The sequence below is a fragment of the Corticium candelabrum genome, chromosome 14 (assembly GCF_963422355.1).
Source record: "Corticium candelabrum chromosome 14, ooCorCand1.1, whole genome shotgun sequence".
In the NCBI taxonomy this organism is placed as follows: Eukaryota; Metazoa; Porifera; class Homoscleromorpha; order Homosclerophorida; family Plakinidae; genus Corticium; species Corticium candelabrum.
In genome coordinates this window covers 2526470-2548937 of record NC_085098.1, presented here as the reverse complement: position 1 = coordinate 2548937, position 22468 = coordinate 2526470, and the positions used below count along the sequence as shown (strand labels likewise).

The following is a 22468-nucleotide window of genomic DNA, read 5'->3' as shown; positions in this document are numbered from 1 at the left end:
TAGACGAAAGGGACGTATGGTCCCAGTCTCTTAAGTGTTTATGACTGTCCACTGAGAGCTGAAGTCTTCCTGCAGTTGTATTCTTTGAGGAGAGATGAGAACTTTGTAAGGGTCTTGCTATTGCATTTTTGGAGTTGGACGGCAAATACCTTCCTCCAACAGTCCAGGAATTCTGGAGCATTTGGTTTGCCCTCATGGTAGATCTCGACTGTGTCAAAAACAACAATCTGGCCTATCCTCGGTGTTTGTATAGCGATGGCGTGGCTCTCTACATAGACAGTGGTGTATGTGTAGACTTCTCAGACAATCTGACCATAAATTAAAGACGCAATTGATTCATGAGACCAAACAGGGCCTCCAGCCAGCTTGCAGGTTATTAGATGGTATCCACTATCATGGATGATGTCCCATCCGTAATTGTAATTCTCCGTCCAATCAGGGAAAATGGGAAGAGCAAACCTCAAGGAGCTCGCCAAGCAGGGTATTCACGCGAGACTCAGAGCTGATCCAAGCACTGGCTCCCTTTCCCTTCAAAGATCGAAGTCTAGCTGAGTCACGACCAGTAGAGGCCTCTTCTATCATAGTGTCTAGCTCGAGAGCTGCTTGTCTGCGGTTGAGATACTGTTGAATTTTGTTTCTACCAGATAGGAAATCTGAGAAGCTTTTGACAGGAGTGCCCTTGTAAGAGCATCGCCAAGAGAGCCAGAGCAATACTCATTGCTCTAGATCTCTTGAGCAATGAGTCTGATCAGAGTCTGGCAAACGTTGTTCAAATGAGGAAAGTGTCTCGGTAACTCCACCACCGAGTGAGACAAAGAGGCAATGAAAGCATTGGCTCTGTCTGTCTGTCTGTCGATCTGTCTGTCTGTTTGTCTGTCAAAGAAGATTTATTGAAAACATCAACGCTAATACAGAATAGGCTACATATAACACAAACATCAGATGGCTGTTCGGTAGAGTTTTTCTTCTACGACCACTATGGTCGTCTATCTTGAAATCTTAGTATATAGCTATCATCTACAGAGTCAATCGACTCATGCATTACTACAAACTATTCTGTCAATCTTTGTCTGTCTGTCTGTCTGTCTGTCTGTCTGTCTGTCTGTTTGTGTCTATCTGTCTGTCTGTCTGTTTGTGTCTGTCTGTCTGTCTGTCTGTCTGTCTGTCTGTCTGTCTGTCTGTCTGTTTATCAAGAGCTAGAGTTTCAGAATTAAACAAAGAATGACATGAACAAGCTTTTTAACTTTAATGTACAGATCCAAGTCCACTAATGTTTTAAAGTATTTCGCTGTGAAGGACTGGTTCATCATAGAAGTTTAGGATGTGTACAAGTAGAGGATCTGTACAATAAAATAATCTGTCTGTCTGTCTGTCTGTCTGTCTGTCTGTCTGTCTGTCTGTCTGTCTCTCTGTCTGTCTCTCTGGCTGTCTGTCTGTCTGTCTGTCTGTCTGTCTGTCTCTCTGTCTGTCTGTCTCTCTGTCTGTGTCATTTACTTTCAATATTTAAAATCTATGTACACCACAATTAACTTTAAATTAACCTAATCATACTGTCCCAGTCTAAAAATAACAACTACTGCTAACAGATTTACAGAAACCAACTCTAGAGGCTGCGTGTACTGCCGGAAGATAACGGAGAAGGTCTGGCTACGCGAGACTAGTCACCACTTTCTTGATTTGATATCACCAAGTAGCCTATGGCTGGGGTAGGGCTGCCGTACACTCTGCGGAAGCATTGGAAAAAATCAGTCGCTGCTTCAGTTGCATTCCTCTATGGGTTGTCGTACGTTTCACGCAAGTTCAGGTATCTGAAATATGAAAGGTGACATACGGGTTAAAACAGACGAAAGACAGAAGTTTCTTTCACAGAGAAAATCTACAAAGGAGAAAATTTTGCAGAGAATCAAAAGTGAAATAGATAGACAATGATTAGAAGTACCATTCATCGTCTGTATTAATTAATACTGTGCATTTATCTTAGCTGTATGGTGAAGAGATAATACAGACTCCGACCAGTAGACCTCGCACTCTTTATGTGTTTCTCAATCCACACGCTTCCGGAGGGTAATATACTGGGATTTGTGTTGTTGTTGATAGCTATAGAGCTGTTATTTGCATGTGTTGCCTAGGAAGGCCAGAAAACTGTTTGAAAAGAATGCAGCGCCCATATTGCATTTGGCAGGAATGGATGTTACTGTGGTTGAAGTGAGATGCAAATTAAATAAAAAGAGATAATAAAAAAATTAATTTGAGAGTCTGTAAAAAACTAATTGAAGACTTGAGGGTTTGTTTAGTGTCAATGTCTTGCTTGCTTGAATAGAAAGAGGAGAGAAGACATCTAGATATAATTGTCGGATATTGCCGGCTTACTTGAGTGTCAATGGGGTCAAGCAACATTTAGTAATACCAGCTTATCAAGAGAACATAAAGGTCCAGGGCCAGCAGAATGGCTACTGTGCTACACTGTACGGCCATATGGCCATAGCACGTTTTGAAACATTTTTAAAAATTAAAAATTTTACTGACAGCTTGTAGTGGTCTGGGTTTTTAATTAAGAAATTGTCTGGGGCCTTATACAATGCACATGTAAACAGCGTGTTGTATAGTCTTGTTCACAGACTCTTGTGACCTCACTGTGTCCAGCTTCCGCATACACTGGCAAGCCTATGAGTGTCATCGGGAACTGCATGGACACATTGCTCAATTAAACTCTGCAGGCTAATATTTATAATTGAATTATCGGTATATGTACACTTGTTATGATTAGACAAATTAATTTTGCACAAATAGTGATTTAAATTGCATAATTTTATTCTCATGCAAATAAGCTATTTCAGAGTACATACTAAATTAATGTCAGCTGTTGTAGAAATCCTATTACTACAATGACATGAGTATTGTGCCACAAATCTGCAGCAGCATGTTACACCAATACAATTGTTGTTTGTGTCTTACTTTGATGTGTTGATATTAATATAACACCATACACAAATTAGTATGAAGTTAGTACTAGGAGTAGACTGTTGTTTAAATTTTATCTATGCATGCTTGTCAGGTTTCTAAATCTCTTTTAGCCTTCAGGTCATCAGCAACTTCGAATGCTAATGGATTACATCCCAGTTGACGTGGATGGTATAGTGGTGGCTGGAGGGAGAGGAACGATGATGGAGGTTGTCAGTGGTCTAATGTTACGTAAAGACAAGGTACAGAGAGCTGTTAATTAAACAATAACGAAAGAACCTGAGAGTCGGTTGTCTAACAATGTGACAGGAAAAGTTATCAAATGTTCCATTGGGATACATTCCTTTAGGAGGGAGTCATAGCGATATCATTGCTCTACTGGGATTAGATGATAACAATAAGGTGATGTAAGTGCAGCTCACAGTATCAGTTACAAGTAATACTGTATGTGTCATATATATTAGTACTGTGTGTATCTGTGTAGTGAGACATGTAAAGCCACATTAGCAGTAGTGAAAGGCCACACTAGAGTAGTGGATGTAATGCAAATTGAGGTACTTGGTTTTCTTCCTTTAATCATCACTAGAGATATCTGGTGGTAATCTATTGTAGCCTGCTGGAAGCAAGCCTGTATTTGCTTTGAATAGTTTAGAGTGGGGAATCTTATCTGATATCAATGAAAGGATACCAAAGTATATGAATCAATCACTTGTGGTGTAGGCTATTTGGTTAATTTACTATTTCTATTATGAGATTTTGGTGGACGTGGAAGATGAGACGTTTTGCTGCCTGTCTTGAAGCTGTGTTGAAAGTAGCGTTAATGTCAAATTTTAAGAAGACCCAGTGAATAATACAGTTTGATGTGAAGCGTGACTGGCCTCTTACGGCCGCTGTTAGATTGCAGTATCGCTCTGTACTGGAATCTGTTACGAATACGGCACAACACAAAGAGCTTGAGATACGGTCAAGAACGTTGTTTGGCCATCAGTTGTCATGGCTGCCGACTATCTCTGCTCAGAGCTCTGATATTGGTATTTCCAGTGAGAACTCTGAGGACCGTGGAGGTGCAGATACATCAAACGGTTGTGCTGAAGAGCTGCTGGAATGCGTCAGCGTAACAGTCCAGTGCAACAAAGTAGAGATAGAAATTTGTTGTACAAGTGCTTATGTTATATTGGGTGTCTATTTTGCAGGCAGGAGTGTCACCTGGTCTTAACTTGTCTCATTGTTTGGTGTCAGTAGATAGACTGAGTCTTCTTAGCAATGGGTTGGTAATTGGTTGTTTATGGCTGAGGATGATCAAGTTTACCTGTTGATTGTTATAGGCTGAACCAAGGACATCCAGGTGTGTAATGAGGGAACTTTGTTCGCACGTTGTTCACATTCAGTGCAAGTACACTCGTATTGTGCCATGCTGTGTGGTGTAGTGTGGTGTGTGTGTGTGTGTGTGTGTGTGTGTGTGTGTGTGTGTGTGTGTGTGTGTGCATGCATGTGCGTGTCTGTGTTCATGCTTTCATGCATGTGTACAGATGAAAGTAGTTAGTAAATCTCAAGGCATGAAATTGATGACCTATGAGTGGCCAGAAGAATCATAGCCATGCAGTATAACCAGGTAGCCAGATTGATCTGCATGGCATGCAAAAGAGCCACGTAGAAGCAGGCAGTGAGCCAATGTTCTCTTTTGTCCTCTTACAATTGGTATGTGGCATATACCTGGTACTTTACTTTACAAAGCATTAGTTTCTCATAGCCATCACCTCTGCGTTTGACTTTCTGGGCAGCGGGATCTCTATGAGCAAAGGGAAAGAGACCAAGTTAGCAGCGGGGAGTGACTCGCACGTTGGGGCTGGCCATGAATGGACTTGGAGTACATGGACTACAGGAGGTTTTGTTGCTTGACTGCTGTACTGTTTGCTAACAAAATTAAAGGTTGTGATCAGAGTTGGGGGCATCTGCCCCTTATCACCCCAGCTCCGCACCACTGTAAGTGGCTCTTTCAAAAAGCACTACCACTCCCATCACTACCCTTCTCACATAGGCTACGCTTATAAAAAAAAGCAACTTCAATTAATTAAAGTGCAAAATTTTTTATATAGATTTGCTGCCATTACAAGACTTGTCTGAAATCATTACAGTTCAGTTTACACCAGATAGTCATTTGGTAAGTCTGCATTCAGTACAACCGATCAGATAGAATGCAAAACTACAATCATTTGTTCTTCTACAGTCACCCTGGATGCGGATTGATGGTGAGGAATATGAGTCAAGGCCAGTGACAATTCAGTGGCTGCCAGGAAGACTACAAATGTTTCATGCTGTACAGTAATGATTGCACCATAATAAATGCTACATAGCAAACAGAGCTTATAGAAATCACTGCAAGAATGCCTGTTACGACTCTCTTCCCTTTCCTCCTGCTTCACGTATACGTATGTGTGTAGAAATGTACAGACTGTCACTATATGATTGCAGACATTTCCCTACCTCAATACGCAAGCATCGTGCACTAACATTCCCTGCACAGCTTTGCACAAACTTTAGTCGACTTACTATTGTCTACATCTATCGATCTACTGTCCCTGCAGCATCCAGACTTCACGTGTGTTAGAGCCATGCAGTCCCTCTTTCGTGGAACAATTGTGCTCTAGTGTCAAAAATGTCTTTCAATTGAATGCATCAGCGAAAAATGGCAGAAATATGTTACACATTTACATACCACTGCAGGCATGCTCTACTTTGTGACAAATGTTTATGAAGAATTACAAAAATTGAATGGTACAAGGGATTCTACATTGTTTAGTTGTTCTGTACAAAACTACCTACTACAGCAGCAGTAAATCTTCTTCTGCTTCACGTAATGCAGCCTCTGAACGCTGAATTCTAAGTTTGACACTTTCACTGTCCCCACTTTCTTCTAGCAAGTCATTCTCGTAGCCATCAAACAGCCAGCTTGTGGCTCCCACTCGTTTACCACCTTCGACTCGTGTACCTCTCACACCAATTGGTCCAACCCTACTTGTTGTAGTGTTGCCATTCCATGACAAGCTGCGTCCATATGTCTGGTGTGTTTTCATGTGTTTTCGAAGTGAGCTTGGATCTGTATATCGTTTGTCACAACCAGGGTGACGACAACCATACGGTTTGTCTTCTGTGTGAGTTCGAATATGCTTGAAACGGTCGCTAGAATTCGAGTAGCGTTTGTTGCAGCCAGGATACCCACATGCATAGGGCTTTTCCCCTGTATGTGTACGCAAATGGATTTTCAAATTCTCAAGACGAGAAAATTTCCTCCTACAACCGATCTCTGTACAATGGTAAGGTTTTTCGCCAGTGTGAGAGCGTAAATGTATCAACAGTTTGTATCTGGCATTGAACCCTTTTCCTTGCCTACTGCAGTCCTCCCAGTAGCAGTTATACAGATCACTCTCCAATTGAACGTGCATGTTGTTAATATGAGTTACTAAGTCTTGGAGAGATAGAAATTGGTCGGAACAGCCAAACCAGCGGCATGGCCATAACACCAGTTCATCATCTGGGATAGTAACAGAAGGTCCATGTGTGAAGTGAAGCATGGACTGGGGACTTGGCATCATTTGTGAGTTGGTGATAACAGCATTATGTCTGCAGTCAGCAAAACAAGATGCATCACAGCAATCCGGCACAATAGCAACACTGAATAGCCCATCACTGCCATACGACTAAACAGAGATCAACAACATTAAATATTACAACCAATACTTCCACAACAAGTGTATATAAAAGTGACCATAATGTGAATGCCATACAGTTTATTTATTACAAGGCAGTCAAGGTTACAAGGTGTCTACCTATGTACGTAAAGCAGATTCTAAAGGTTAGTTGAAACCAATTGATCAAAATCTGTTTAAAGTAGTTTTGCTTGATTTTGCTTACCACTGATGGGTTTTTGTCAATTTGTGCCAGGTCAGTTGACTCTTCCAAAACCAATGTGTCATTCTCAACCCACTGTTTTTCATGCCCAAGTAGCACATCTGTACTAGCCGAATTGTTTGCTTCACCCTTCTTATTGTTACTGACACACTCAACACCCTTGAAAGCATCTACCACTCCACAAGTTACAACAGCATTATGTGTTGACTCATCCAGTAAATTATCAAGCTCATCAATGTTGTCGCCATGCTTCTTTGATGTTGCTACACAAAGAAACAGAAATAGAGACTTAATGAGATTAGTGTACAGGACTGAAAGAATGTGCCGCGTTGTCTCAATAGATGATATCTTCCTGCCCAACGTGTGGTTGCTAACTACAGGCAAATACATCTATTGGATTGATTATTGTATTTGTCTACTTCCCACTCAGTTGGTTGAGCTTACTTGACAACAACCATCAGCTAACCCAATATCTTTAAGTTGGATTAGCCAATGGAAACAGCACAGGTACTCAAAGATAAATCATCAGGCTGGCAGTGCATATCATCAGAGGTGAGTCGTGAACCATAGGTATATATCTACAGCAATCCTGCAAACATTCTAATCTATTATCTGCAGCCAGTCAACTGTATCATATTGTTCTTTCTCAACTAACCCCCATTCCTGACTAAATATAAGTTCTCATGCACCTTAAAAGTCCTAACAGGCACTTGTCTGACCAGCCTTCTACTAACTTCAGCACCTCTAGGAATGATACACCACCTGTTGAGTACAACTGATGATTAACTCCATTAGTATATGTTGACCACAACTGAAGATTAAAGAGTAGGATTTTATGAATGAAGCTCTTTTATTAATAGCTAATGCAGCAGCACTGAATGTAATCAATAATAACAACTTTCGGATTCTATGTGGCTAGAGCCATTTCAACAGGCTCTACTAATGAAGACATAAATAATCATCATTAATACCATGTATGTCCCCAGCTATATAATAAGCAACATTGACAGAAACAAATGCCAACAAAGTGTTATCTCACTTACTACTTATAATACTATTAATATACTAATATAATACTAATACATATAATACTTTTACATTACCACCATAAATGTCTTAATTGTTGCATTTCCAATAAATCCTCAATATTACTAGCTCAGTGGAGAAGAATAGAATGGCAGAAAAGTACGTATATCACCTATTCGTGTGACTAATAAGCATAAATTAATTATCGAAATGCGCAATGCCGAGCTCTGCGAGTTCAATGGTTCTCTTAGCCAGACCCATGTAACCCACAGAAACTATAAGCGGACATGCTTCAGACAAAAGGATGACGTTACCTCTAGTCAATCAAGTGCTTCAATCAAAGCCTTCATATTATGATCTTATAACAACACCCACTACAGTCTTGCAAGATACAACCAGTGAAATTACTAAACTTGCTTTACCATAAAACCTGTTTCGTACCTGGTTATGAATAATGTCATAAGCAAGAAAGAAAGAAATCACAATTTACATCCAAAAGACTCTCCGAGATCTACCCAACGTACAATAAAGTTGAGATGGTTGTTGATGTACGAATGCAAACTATATCATGAGAATGATATGTCCATGTGCTATATAATAATTCATATGCAACTTACAACACATTGTGACAAACAATGAAATGAAACTACCTACATGTAAACAGATTATCATTATCTTGATGCCATTGCTACACAAGTATCCAAACCTACCTTAATTAAATATCAAGAATCTCCACCACTTCATGCATCCAGATGATTCACCAATTCAATGTTTTGCCAACGGTATACATGCTCAAAACACCAACTCTATTAGTGCCTTCAAATCTATCATCTTTACTTGTGGAAACAGTAAAGTTCCAAGATGCCTCATTTTGTGATGTTTTGTCTGTATAAATTAAAGAGACATGGTCACGGTTGCCCTCAGACGCTAGTGTGGAAGCACTCATCTTGGATTTGGCATACCTAATTCAAGTTTCTCCCAAATGCGTAAAGCCTCAATCAAAAGTGCTTTCTGAATAATTAATCAGCTATATAGTCGCTTCCATATCCTAGCGACAAGCATTTCTGGATCTGTTTGACGCGTTTTCGATTAGAACACGCTGCAAAAATGCAGCCTCATGACAGTGTACACCTGCAGACTTGCACTCGGAGCCGCTTCCTGCAAGCTGCCTTCACATCTCACTGTCACATCTATGCTGCAACTGTATCTCACATTCTCCTACCACATCGATCATGATACAGAAATAAGTCGTGTACAAATCAAAATATGAAGCCAAATGAAACCATACTGTGTAGTGAACAAAATACAATACAAAATTAGAGTGTATTTTGTAAAGGACTCTCAAGAGCTGACTGACTGCCGAGTCGAACATCCGGCAAAATGCATTGTCTCACATACAGCAAAACAACTGGCTCAGCTAGATCTTCTTCAGCTTCTCCATCATCAGATTCGCCATCATCAGATTCGCCTGACACCATCATTTCAGTTCTTGGAAATGCCATGCATGTTCTCATCTTTGTGCAGAATCTAAAGCGAGGGTAAAGCAATCCACACGAGCTAGCAATGTTAGCGAGCAAGCGCATAATCAAAAGCATTGTTAGACATTCAAAACCAGAAGTCTACTAGTAAACCAATCAGTAGTCATCACTATTGAAAGATAGCGAATCATTCATTATTCAATGCTGCAACAAAGGCAGGTGTTTCAACCTACAGTAGTTCAAACATTCAACCGGTTTTCTATATTGGCAATGCCACCACCTACACTCTGTTGTGCCCCACTGAAATACATCTATTAGAGCCGACTTATATCTGTACAAGAATATGAATGTTTATGTTTGACATTTTTATGCAAGCAAAGGTCTGCTGATAATGTCTGTCTCATGAGCTACTTCGTTAATTAATAATTAAGCCTCAAACTCTCAAAGAGACACAACAATCAGGTCTCCATTGTGTGAACATGTCTGGAAGGTCATCTTCAGTACTACACTTACACCCATTTCAAGAAAGGAGGAAGAGCTCACGAATGTGTGTTCACATCACGTATTACGCTATGGTCGCTATCGTGATTGGTAACTTCACAGTCACCACACCCTTCACATTCAACTTCCTGCCTTTGATTGGTTTTCGGTATTATTGTGCAAACCACCAAGAACTGTCACGCAAATAACCTTCAAACCGCCCACCTGCGTTCCCTACAACGTGTGCGTCCGGTTGTCGAGACAATTCCACTGAAGAGGTGTTCTTCTCAGCATCCAAGGAAACATGAGACGGTGATCTGAACGAGTGACGTATTTTAACACAAGCAACAGAATTGGCCAATCTACATACGATCTCATTCCATGCTCGACCGTGTCTCCTGTAGAAACATTTCCTTCCCCACTCATCATCGAGCCCACAGCGGGTAATCAGATGCGTATTCCCGGATAAGAAAAGCCCGTACACTAATCCCACACGCCCACACATATTCGACGTACAGTACATGTACGTGTAGAGTGGCAGCGTGTAGGTGACCTAAAAACCCTGCCATCCTTCAAGCCTAGAACCATATGTACGTACCACCTAGAGTAGTCAATTGCAAGTAAATAGTTTCCAGACTAGAGGTGCATGCGTATACGTATGAAGCTCTTGCGTAACAACTTTTGAGGTGCTCTAGCAGCTGCAATGAGACAAACATCATCTAGTCGCAGAATACACAACTACTGAATGTAAGCAGTAAAAGGATGTTTCTCTTTGCTGTACCGTCCATCATCACACTACAGCGTACTACAATACCTGGTTACTACCAATTGAAGATATAAAAATATATGGTAGTTTATCTTCTGTACTGGCGTCTGCCTTCAACTATACCATTCACAATTTGTTACATGATGAAGATCAAGATTACATACTACCAGATTTGTACACAACCTAGATTCAACAACAAATGCACTCTCACAAGTTTACATGAGACCCTCAGGTCCATGTGGGTCACCAACATTCAGCATGGCTAACAATAAAACTTGTAAATAGCCAATTTCTTAAGTTGCCAATGTCACTGCTGATACTGTACAATATAACAGTCTACTGACTAAAAATGCAGAAAACATCTGCAACAATCCTGGCAGTAAGTTACCCTCACATAACAACACGTGACAATTTAATTAATCGACATCTCCAAACACTAACTGCTACATCCTGATAGAAAACGTCTGTACACTGGTAGAAAGTCATACTTTCGCTTCATCACTTTCGCACTGAAGAGAAACAGCTAAACTTCGTAGTATGTTCGAATTGACTGTGGATTGATGTGCTGTATATATAGCAAAAGATTCATTACTACTAATCATCAGTTGATTGAATAATAATAACCTACATTTGATGGCATCCCATTTTGTCCAGTTGGCACCATCACTCCATAAGGGTCCTCTGGAAAATAACTGCCATCATTTCCGACAGCAAGATATAGCTCATTTGGATCCAAATCCTGGTTTCGCATATATGTATAGTAATCACCATGAACACCATTTTTCATAGGTATGTACTCCTCAACACCACCTACATCAGGAGGAATCATGTCATGCATGTCGATGTATGGGTCTGTATGATGTCCTCGTTCATCATCAACAAACTCATCAAGATGTGATTCATGTTGGTACTGAAATCGTTGACCGCCATCATCAGATGCATGACGATGTCTCATAGTTGCCATTAAGTCAATCTGGCAGTACTGTGTTTTTCCCTGTTGTGGCCCCGTTGCCAAAGTAGGACTCTGAACAAGGTCTATTTGTGCATATTGAATTTTTCTTTGTCTTTCTCGAGTACCTGAAACACCGTATTCTCTCAAACCGTCAGCTGATAGAGGTCGCACTGGCCGACTACCTGGTTTCAGTGATCGATCAATGTCTGGCCCAGGTGGTGATCCTCCTGGTTTGTTATTTCGATCTATGTGAGGTGGGATAACTCCAGGTGGTGTCATTGTAGGATTCTTACGTGGTGTCATGTATAGTTCATTTCCAGCAAATGGAGGCACGGAGTAGATTTCGGTAGCTGATGATCCAGGTGGATGATCATAGCGCTTAGCATATCGAGAACGATCATTTAATACTCCAAGTCTATTCACCTTTGGCAACGTCGACGCAGATGTATGCTCTTGAACAACGTGAGGATGAGAGACAACATTGTATGAAGAATCGTGAGTATTAGTAGCCGTCAAGGTGTCACGAGACCAGCCGGACTGGCTTTGCAACGATGTAGAATCCAAAGTCTTGTAATCACGACCGGGTGCTGTCTGCCATGGAGCAACTGGAGTTGGCACCCTGTCATAAGATTGACCAGCACCTGGAGTTGGCACTCTGTCATAAGATTGACCAGCACCTGGAGTTGGCACTCTGTCATAATATTGACCAGCAACTGGAGTTGGCACTCTGTCATAAGATTGACCGGCATGAGGATACAAAAAATCTGGCTTAGCTGATGGGACAGACACTGGCTGTGATACATCAAGATTTGTCTGCTCCTGTACTGGTTGCACTTGACCAACAAGGAAGTATCCACTACTGTCATTTGGCTCAGTCAGTGATCTCCTTTTCGTTGGTGGTCTGCTGTTTGTGTCAGGCAACTGATCTGTAGCAGTTACCGTTCCTAGAGTATGCGCAGATGAGACACGACCTACAATACATCAACATGTAAATGTCACATCCCATAAATTAGCACACACACAATAAATAATAAACAGAAATGCCAGATCTATCGGTTTCTAATGATACCGAGATCATCACAAAGGGTTAGCATACCGGTTGGAATGCAGACAAGAACACAGGCAAATGACATTGTGCAAGATTTGAAATAATGTCATACATTTGTTACGTGAGTAATTAATAAGTTTAGCAGAATCCTATGACGTGGGTAATTAAAAAGTTTCACTATATATTTGGTCACGTGTTATGCAGAACTGGAGGCAGAGTGAGTTGTTGAATTGGTCGTATGTCATATGACCAGTCGGCGTTACTGTACCCTAGCGTTTCATACTTTGGGTAATAAAACAACCAAACATGAACCACACCCTGTAAAGACTTTGATATTTACGAATAAATACTAATTTGACAAAAAGCCTTCAGTAAACAAATGCAATGCAACAAAGGCTAAACGAACCACACCAAACGTGATCCCCACAAGAACACCATACATCATACTCCAAAACTATAAATTCTAGAAAAGTGATTCCAGAAGCGTTACTTTAACCCATACTTTCACAACAGGAAATCGGCAAAAACAAGAATTTTTCTGCGCATTCTCTATCTCAAGAGTTGATCACAACATTCTGTGTTTAAAGGACCACTTTATCGAGTGACGCACGTGCAGTAGACGTTAACGTACGTTATGGCCTTGGCCTGCTGTCCAAAAGCTTGCTGTGTTGCACGGTGCATTGTTTTGGTCTTGCTTTCCAAGGCTAGCTACTAGAGTACACGAGAAACGGATGTAGCCTCGTACCAGACCCTCTCATGCCGTCGTGTCTGGTTCCCATATGACCCGACAATGTCAGTCTCGCGCCGTCGTGCTTCATTCCCAAATGACACAACAAAGCCGGCATTGTCCGGTTATATGGGAACCAACACGATGGCACAAAAGGGTCTGGTACAAGGCTAGACGGATCTAGATGCTTCAGGTGACTCTGACATTGAAAGAGAATTAGTTACAGTTCATAAACAACTCAGTCGTGCATATGTTGTAGAATCATCTTGAACGACTTGCAATCACTCGGTTCTTCGCACTTCCTCCGTGTTTCTTTCTATGAAAGGAGGCCATACTACAGTACAAAATTGCTCGTGTGACGTGAAAAACACGGAAACATGCCTCACTGCACACAATCACGTGACACCAAGTGCCTTCATTCTACAGCTGAACCATCGCCGTATGTGTGCTTTTCGCTGCAGATTGAAGGTGAGTTAGTGATGCAAAAGCACATCTTAATTTGCCTAAGCAAATATCAAAGTCTACACAAAGCAGTGAAACGAAACCTACACTTATTGACATTATTCTTGAAAAACCGCCTCGTACGATTTTGTTTTCTAACATTTAATATCATAATGCTCCGCCAAACTTCCCACCTGATGTGTGACTAAATTGATTAGCGGCTGAGGGTGGAGTCAGACTTGTGCAGATCAGTGACGTGCTCCTATAAAGGTACACTCCATCGTTTAGCACTCAAATCCAATTACAAAGCTCAATATGAGAACGCTAGATATTAGAAGCAAATAGCGTGAAACAGAGCGCATACAATGGTCACGTGAGAAACATTTCGTCAAGGCCCACTAACGCTAGGAATCTCGCTACCATCAAAATGCTGTAAGACACACACGAGACGTTGAGAAAATTACCTCATGGGTTACGACACAGGCATGGATGCGCATGCAAGAGTAAAGGGACCATCTGCACTGCATTTGTGCGCTTGCACATATCACGTGACCTTACCATGTGATCACCGTATGTGCTCTGTTTTCATGCTGATATGTAGCACTCGTACGTTCAAACCTGGTCTTGTGTAAAACGTAACCTTTTTGGTGCCTTCCACTTGAGGAAAGGTGACAAGTTGATTTGCACGCGACCCGAACTCTGCTTCAACAACAAGATTGCAAAATTGCTCCCGTACGCCTTCCCTGTTTGTACTGGTGACTACTCTCTGATATCTAGCTTTGCTTGTAGTTCAGCCCAACTTTCCAACTTGATTGTGTATAGTATGCAAACAAGTTTGCGGGGGTGTAGCACTAAATGACGGAGTGTACCTTTAAACTAAAGTATGGCAAGTATATGCCAAGAACACTGCTTGCCAGTTAAACAGGATCCGCAACTACAACACAGAAATGTTTCTGTGCATAAGACGCACACAACACCACATAACATGTGAACCTACCCAATTAAATTGTTATACACGCATTGCAGCATAGACTTCTTGTGTTTAGTTGTTAAAAGGCCATCTAGATTTAAGGAAATGGCTGTCATCTGTTGAAAGGGAACGATGACGTGTGTTCTTTAGCACTACCGTTGGCACAGTTGCCAAACACAACTACACTAAATCAATTGTTCACTGCCCACATTTCCCCCAACTTGTCCTGTTTGTTCACATCTTCAAATTCAGAATCTGCAGACGCTCAATTGAGATGCGCAGACTCAGTTTGATTCAAATAGCCATTGGTCTCTTGATGCACAGAGCTTTACCTGGCCAAAATGGGTTGTAACATTAATACCCTTAATAGGCCCCTATTTGTAGCATGTCTGTTTCTCATCACCCAGGCTCTCTCAAAACTAACCCAGGCAGGTCATTATTATTTTACCATCACATTGCCCATTACCATTATCCATTTATGTACACTTGACATAGAAGTCAGTAGGCACAATTATTCAAGGAACACAAAAGATAAGCATTAGTCTATTGTGGTACTAGACTAGAGGTCTGATTTCGAGGATCCACACCCATAATCCTCCATGGCAACAAAATCTTTCTTGTTGATTTACAATATACCCTGTAGTTGCAGAGAGCAGACATCCCATAAAAAATTGGACACCAAAGTCAAGACGTATCATATCCAGGTGCTCTGGTTGTATCACATGTGCATTACAAGAATAATGGAGTAATACTCGTATAATGGTGAAATCAGTGCAGCCTGTCCTTCTGATGAGGGGGTGACGAGAAACAGACAGGCAACAGATAAGGCCTTATATGAGCTGGAATGTGAAACAATAATAACATAGCTAACGTAATATTTCTCCAACCAACTGCCACTAATGTTTACCCCCACCTATAAAGTAAGCCAGGCACAGAAATTTTTAGTGGCTGACTGCTCAGAGTTTTCCTGAAACCATGACTGCAGCATTTCAAGCCCAGTGCACACTGGCAACTGAATCGTGATACGACAGCAGCGCTATCCACACTTGCAACTGGATTACGATAAATCCAATCCACATCGAGGGGTGGATTCGATCTACATAGGATCCCAATCAGTTGAATCCAATTAGAAATAGTGTGCATTACTTCATGTATGCTAAGAGTGTAGTTGGAACATCTAACCCTCCTCAATTATCTTCATTCTCACTCATCTTACGTCACTGTATCAAAGCTTTCCAGAAGCAAAGAAATACAGGTGGGTTATCAGTGATGTGTGAAAACAGAGAGGTGGAAGTATCGTTTTCAAAGTGCAGTTTGGACACTTGCTATCCCCTTAGATTCTGTTCAGCAGGATTGGGATTGGATTGCAATCCATTCTGGTCTAGTGTGGACACCACTTCAAAATCAATCCATTGCATGCCCTTTGTTCAATCATGTTGCAGTCAAGCAGTAGCTGTGGACATCACTCCATTAGCGTCAGCTGTTCATCAAGCAGTAGCTAGTCCTACTTTTCTATCCTCAAAACATGTTAACGAAATTCTCAGAGACCATCAAGATGTAAATAACTCTTCCAAGTTTATAGCATTATAGAAATAACTACAGGAAGCTATGGTAGAAAGCATTGACAATTATCAAACACCCACGCAATTGCATCCATAAAAATCCAACAAAAACAGTCAGATAAGGATCAGGAGACTACTGGCCCAATGTCCCGTCCACGCACAAACTAAAACAATTCATTTCCATTCTACCCTACTACACAAAACCAAACGTCGGTCCTTCCCATCACCAGTGACAGGAACGAGAGTGACTTCTCTCATGACATACGTCTAATTTCTTTCCTTATTTCTACACCGGATGATTACACAAACAGGAAAAGGTCGCCGCAAGCGCCATAGTTAGGTCCTGTAGCCACGCAAACGAGTGCTTCCGCTAGCATCTCCTGAGCTAAGCACAACGTTGGCTTCCTAACCTACTAAGTACAGTAAAGTTCCGTATCAGTAGACACTTTCCGCGAACAGTCGTCGCTACCTAAAAGTAGTCAAGACGTAACAGGTTTTACACGTTTCGTGTCATGTTTCTTGCACAGCACTAAACCTCGCCACACTTCTTTGTCACGTTATCATTTCCTAGCATGTGATTGTCACCACGGACACGCGCAGTACCACGGGGACCCCAATACGCCATGCTTTCCACATTATCGGTTCGTCACACACACACACACACACACACACACACACACACACACACACACACGCACACGCACACGCACACGCACACGCACACGCACACGCACACGCACACACACACACACACACACACACACACACACACACACACACACACACACACACACACACACACACACAAAATACAAACGCTCACCGGCCGCTTGCTGCGAAGAAGGAGTCAAACCGCTTAACCTAGCCACTGCATCCACCCAAGATTTCATCTCGCTCGCCGACTCCGCAATAAAATAGTAATTCCTCGCGTTTGTTTTGATGAGAAACATGTACTCGCGCGCTCGCCTGATCTGAACGTTGTGATCGATCTCAATGCAATCGTTGAGATTAATGTCGCCTTTCTGACTGCCATTCCTCACGAAAGTCGTCTCGTCTTTGAAGTATTTGAGAAGGTGAGACTCGTAAAGCACAACCCACCGCTTTCGCCAGCTCTGAAAGTAATCACTAGATGTGCAATCGACAATTGTTATGTAAAGCTAGCTGCTGACCTTGACAGAACTGCGTGGATCGGACGGAGACTTGACAAGGTATCCTTGTTTGATAACTAAGCCGCTCATTGGGCCGACCGCACAAATGTAGCTACTACTTGAGGGACCGCAAAACGTAAACGCACGACCGTTCGCTGTTCTACTCTAATTAATCTCCATATGTCGGAGGTAACGGTACAACTTTCGCAACGTTGACAATATAAGAATAGATGTGACGTAATTTTCCCGTGTTACCCGTATAGGGAGTAATTAAACCTTTAGCGTTGATATCTACTGATTCGTGTGTTTTGTTTCGTGTGTAAATTATTTTGCAGGTACATATTGTCTTAACCGCCGTTGTAAGAAACTCTCCGAGGAGTCGATCATCTCAGTCTGTTACATGGAATACTGCGCATGCGCAAAGGAAGTAAGCTTTTCGTTGGATTTTAACTTTCACGGTGGATTTTAACAAAAAAGGGCTTTTACGGGTAAGAAGTGGAGTTTTCTTGGATTGTGGAAGCTTCAGTCTTGAGTTAGGGTGATTTCTCAATGGGCATGCGCATAGACTTATACGTTCATCTGTCCGTGTGTAGGCTCGAGTGTCCAGCCGTCCTACTGAACTTGCCAAATTAATTGCGCACCGATGCATCGGCAGCTTTCACTAGATTAAATAAATTTAACTATAGATTCAACAGTCAATTTGAAATTCTTTGACTTTGAGGTGTTTGTGTTTTCATTGTTTGTAATACTCAATGAGTCATTTACTGCTTACTGTCCTGATGTGATTGATTGTCTATGGTTTGTTAATTAAAATAGGGGGTAAAGATTGGAATTGAAGTGATACGGGTATTTGTGGTAGATGAATTGAAATCAATAAATCCGCATGGTTTCTTTTCTTGTACAGTACTGTACGTGTATATTAAAACTGTGCAAAAAAGATATAATTTTGTCTTTGCAACTGTTGAGTCGTGATATCCTTTTCCTTCTTTATATATGTTTATTGAATTTAATTAATATTTGTATTTGCCTCATTGCTTACTGCACCCTTGGAAGTATATGCCGTTTCCTCAGATGTACAGTGAAATCTTTAGGAGTATGATGTTTATTTGTTTATCGTGAACATGCTCTACAAACCTTAACAACAAATAACCTTATATTTACGTATTGAGTTCTTTCTTTTTGTCACTAGGTGTGTGTGTGTTCATAGTTCTCTAAAATAGAAGTGTGTGTGTGTGTGTGTGTGTGTGTGTGTGTGTGAGAGAGAGAGAGAGAGAGAGAAAGGCATCTGTAGCCTAGAGAATCATATTTGGCTAGAAACATCCAGACTTTTATGTTGAAGTTTAAGTCTTTGTGGTATAGTACTGTACTGCAAAAATGTTCTTGCAACTTTTCTTGCTAAGACACTAAACTTGTACAGAACAGTTGTCAGTCATGGTTGTACTTGAGTGGACTACAGCAATATGCCTGTTGTTACACTACATGTTGTAGCTCACTTACCACAGACTGGAACAATGGGTTTACTGCAACATTTGCAGTCTGATAGAAGGATGATAGACGGATAGGTTGTGTATAGATCAGTACATAATATATTAACTACATATTATATAATAAATATTATTCTACTGCCTAATGCAGCGCCTTAAATTTAGAGCAACGTGTATTATGTGCAGACATGTATGTGCTTATACTGTATTCAAGTCTGTCATATTGTTGGCACCTTTAGTAGTTAGTTTCAGCGGCGGATTCAGGATTTGCTAGATGAGGGGCACGAATCCGAGTTTGTGGGTGTGTCTTCTAAACAGTCAGTCTGCTTGTACAGTGAGCATGCACACCTACAGGTATTTTAGGTGCTCCGGTAATAGGTCAAGATGTTTTATAGTTGTAGGACTCGGAAGGGTCAGATTTGAAGATGCACCTTTTCTGGTATTATTAAAGTAGGTACCAATGACTATGATAGATTTGATATGTATTGAAGCTCTGTTATCATCTAGGTGCTTTGATTGAAATTTTTTTATTCTTGTTTCATTAACAATTAATGTGTTTCGGCTTGTAAGGATGACTTGTTACACAAACCTATGTACTGTTTTTTGCAGAAGTGAATATTTGCTATGCTGATGATGTGGAATGTCCTTCGACTTCTTCTGGAAGTCTTTGTAATTGATGGGAAAAACAACAAAGAGAGGAGGTCACAATGCAGGTGGTGGGTTTCTGGAACGACATCAACTGGTCGCGTGCAGCACTACCTTCTGCACCCACAGCAGTCATCTAGATAATCATAGTCATATGTCTACTGTACATTGATCAAAGTATCTGAATTTTGATTTATAGTGAACTTGTAGCAGAGCCTAGAAGTACGTACTTTGTAGGGAAACCTGGTAGCATGCATGTAAACTAGTGACTTCTTTGCCGCACAGATTAAATACAGTACTTATGAGGTTTCGCGGTAGAACAGTGTGGTGTCACACACACACACACACACACACACACACACACACACACACACACACACACACACACACACACACACACACACACACACACACACACACACACACACACACACACACACACACACACACACACACACACACACACACCAACGATGTATAGATTGATTAATTAATTGATGAGTTTGAACTGACAGTCTGACCCTCAACAGTGAATGAAAACGGTTTTGTATCCGGGAGTGACCAGTCTCGACTTGCTCATCCGGGAACGACGAGACAACACAAAGAGATGGTCAGTCTATAGGAGATTTCCCGCTAGTCGATATTATTCGAGCTAGCAAAATCCCATGGAGTCTATTTCGTCTACACGAAAATCATCAACTAAACGCTCTAATATCGTGACCAAACTCTATCAACGATCAGTAGAGGGAACGCTGTCAAAGCCACTTCACTCTTCAACAGACGCTTTGAATGGCCGATTATATGACGTACGACTTCCACGCTTTGGAGTAAATTTAGAGTCGATACTGGACGCAGAGAAGGAGATAATTCATCATGTTATTCTTGGTTTCAACAGACGTGGTGACCATCTGCTCTCCTACTCCACGAAATACAATCTATCGGACACGTTCGATCAAAGACGAGTGGATGGATGCTTCAGTTTACATTGGTGGAGATTCGATCAACGCAAGCCTCTTAAAATTTCGGCCATTTGTAATATATTTAGAGGAGAGTTTAATGGTTGTGATGATCCTTTGCTGTCTGTGTGTGAAGACGCTGATTCTAACTGGATAGTGACGTTCGGCATGTTTCCTTTAAATTCACAGACCGACTCTGTGCACGAGTGTTTTGTCTCGATTGCTCCTAATCCAGTCAAACTGTATCCAACTCTTGTTCCCATTCAGCGTCCTGAATTTTGTCTTTGTTTGAAGTACGAATTATGTCCACCTTTTCCAAAGATTACACCAGAGTTAACTATGAGGATACCCAATACAGTCATTGTCAATACTGGTGCATTTGTGATGGCTCTCAGACTCGGTAGAAGCTCAGCCGATCCGAATCATTCCGTTCACACTTTAACTGTAGGAAATACTAGCAAGTACGTCACTACAACTCAACACAGCAATTCTTTGTTGTCTGTTGATATTCTGTCTGATGAGCTGCCGACTGATTTTGCATCTAGTGATATTATTAGACTTGTATTTACTTGTGACGATGTCTTAACTAGGCTATCTCATATGACTGGATCGACAGTTCCAAAGCCAGACTGTGTGCTAATGTTTGATGTGGTGAGTTGTTGGGGAGAAGAAATGAAGCCTGTCACAGCTGACATTTGGGATGATAAGTGTTGTACACAAGACAATATCGCCGTTCCTGTGGTGCAAGTCATATTTAATGTCGACAGATATCTTAGTTATGCTCTTCAATCCAACAAAGATATTGCTGGTCGGGTCAAAGCAGTAATGGACTATGACATGGAGGTTTGTGTATTATACTTTAAAGTTTTGTTTATGTCGCGACAAATAGTTTGCATTAGAAGAAGGGAATTGCTTGCAAATTCAGATAAATAGTTTGGACAATATGCAGTTTTGTCATTTGATGGTGGATGTAACTCTTTCACTGAACTCTATTTATTGGCTTTGGTCTATTATCACGATTATATGTGTATGCATATTATGTAATGTGTATGTATACATTATTGTAGTTTAAGACGTTAAAACATACTATTTCTGTGCTGTTGTAGGTCGTTGACGTGTGTGTGTACAGCAACCAAGTGATTATCTTGCTCAAGAGTTTAGTAAAGGCATTCAGCTCAACCGACACTGATCGATCATGTCCAAGACTTTATACCATGGGATTTCTGTTGGCATGGAATGCTTGGACGGGAGAGACAAAGACTTTAGTCAGTCATTCCCTTCAGGAGACTACCACAGTGAAAGGACACAGTGGAGGTTTAGGAACACTGCAGGAGGCCTGGGAGATGAGAAACTATGAGAAATTACCAACAGCGAGTTGCAAATCTGTGAAGATACTGAGTAATAGAACCTTATTTACTGGACATTCATTGAAGTATGTACTTCATCCTACACTTCCTCTCTATCTGTTTCACCAGCCACTCTGATGCCCTTAAATGAAAACTGCTGGGTGAAAAATTATTGGCATAAGATGACGTATCTTGTTAAACAAATATCATACTAGATGATCTGTACAGTATATTATGTAAGAAGAACAGGATGATATTACAACTATTTGGTAGCTTATCATCATTTGCCTTGGTGTGCGTGTGTGTGTGTTGAATTTGTAGTTAGTAGTTATATTTTACACTTGAACATTGCAGGAACACACAAACACCCACCTGTTTCATAATACACGGACAGCTTATACTCGCGCTATCCACACATACCAAATCTATGCCTTGTGTTCAGGCAAGAGAATCTGATGCACTCAGATTCAAATCTTTAATCATGACCTATTTCTCACCATGATTTGAGCCACACGACTGCATGTGTAATATTTGGCAATCTCTTATGTAGGTAATGGACTACAAGCAGC

At 41.1% G+C, this 22468-nt stretch overlaps 4 protein-coding genes across 6 annotated transcripts; 2 read left to right on the top strand and 2 right to left on the bottom strand.

Annotated features, from left to right (window-relative positions):
* Nucleotides 1–1685: 1685 nt before the first annotated feature.
* On the top strand, nt 1686–5424 carry LOC134189798 (acylglycerol kinase, mitochondrial-like). The gene is made up of 14 exons (XM_062658179.1): nt 1686–1804; nt 1870–1909; nt 1982–2064; nt 2130–2205; nt 3075–3203; nt 3271–3368; nt 3446–3515; nt 3574–3653; nt 3715–3772; nt 3830–4096; nt 4155–4228; nt 4287–4306; nt 5058–5122; nt 5189–5424. The coding sequence occupies exons 1-14, from the start codon at nt 1698–1700 to the stop codon at nt 5285–5287; spliced, it is 1266 nt and encodes a 421-aa protein (XP_062514163.1). The 5' UTR covers nt 1686–1697; the 3' UTR covers nt 5288–5424.
* A 182-nt stretch (nt 5425–5606) lies between these two features.
* Nucleotides 5607–10316, bottom strand: LOC134189836 (zinc finger protein 250-like). The gene is made up of 4 exons (XM_062658231.1): nt 10225–10316; nt 10080–10171; nt 6874–7133; nt 5607–6659 (listed from the first exon to the last, which is right to left on the bottom strand). Exons 1-4 carry the CDS (start codon nt 10281–10283, stop codon nt 5784–5786), a joined length of 1287 nt encoding a protein of 428 aa, XP_062514215.1. The 5' UTR covers nt 10284–10316; the 3' UTR covers nt 5607–5783.
* Nucleotides 10317–10895: 579 nt separating this feature from the next.
* On the bottom strand, nt 10896–17687 carry LOC134190099 (uncharacterized). 2 transcript variants are annotated; one of them, XM_062658524.1, is made up of 5 exons: nt 17490–17687; nt 17144–17432; nt 11755–12543; nt 11249–11697; nt 10896–11185 (listed from the first exon to the last, which is right to left on the bottom strand). In XM_062658524.1, exons 1-5 carry the CDS (start codon nt 17556–17558, stop codon nt 11144–11146), a joined length of 1638 nt encoding a protein of 545 aa, XP_062514508.1. In that variant the 5' UTR covers nt 17559–17687; the 3' UTR covers nt 10896–11143. The 2 variants fall into 2 exon arrangements, with proteins under 2 accessions (XP_062514508.1, XP_062514507.1); XM_062658523.1 differs by having other exon boundaries at nt 11249–12543.
* Nucleotides 17688–20195: 2508 nt separating this feature from the next.
* On the top strand, nt 20196–22161 carry LOC134189754 (DDB1- and CUL4-associated factor 15-like). Of its 2 annotated transcripts, XM_062658123.1 has the most exons (3): nt 20324–20403; nt 20493–21396; nt 21660–22161. In XM_062658123.1, the coding sequence occupies exons 1-3, from the start codon at nt 20387–20389 to the stop codon at nt 22035–22037; spliced, it is 1299 nt and encodes a 432-aa protein (XP_062514107.1). In that variant the 5' UTR covers nt 20324–20386; the 3' UTR covers nt 22038–22161. The 2 variants fall into 2 exon arrangements, with proteins under 2 accessions (XP_062514106.1, XP_062514107.1); XM_062658122.1 differs by having other exon boundaries at nt 20196–21396.
* The last annotated feature ends 307 nt before the right edge of the window (nt 22162–22468 follow it).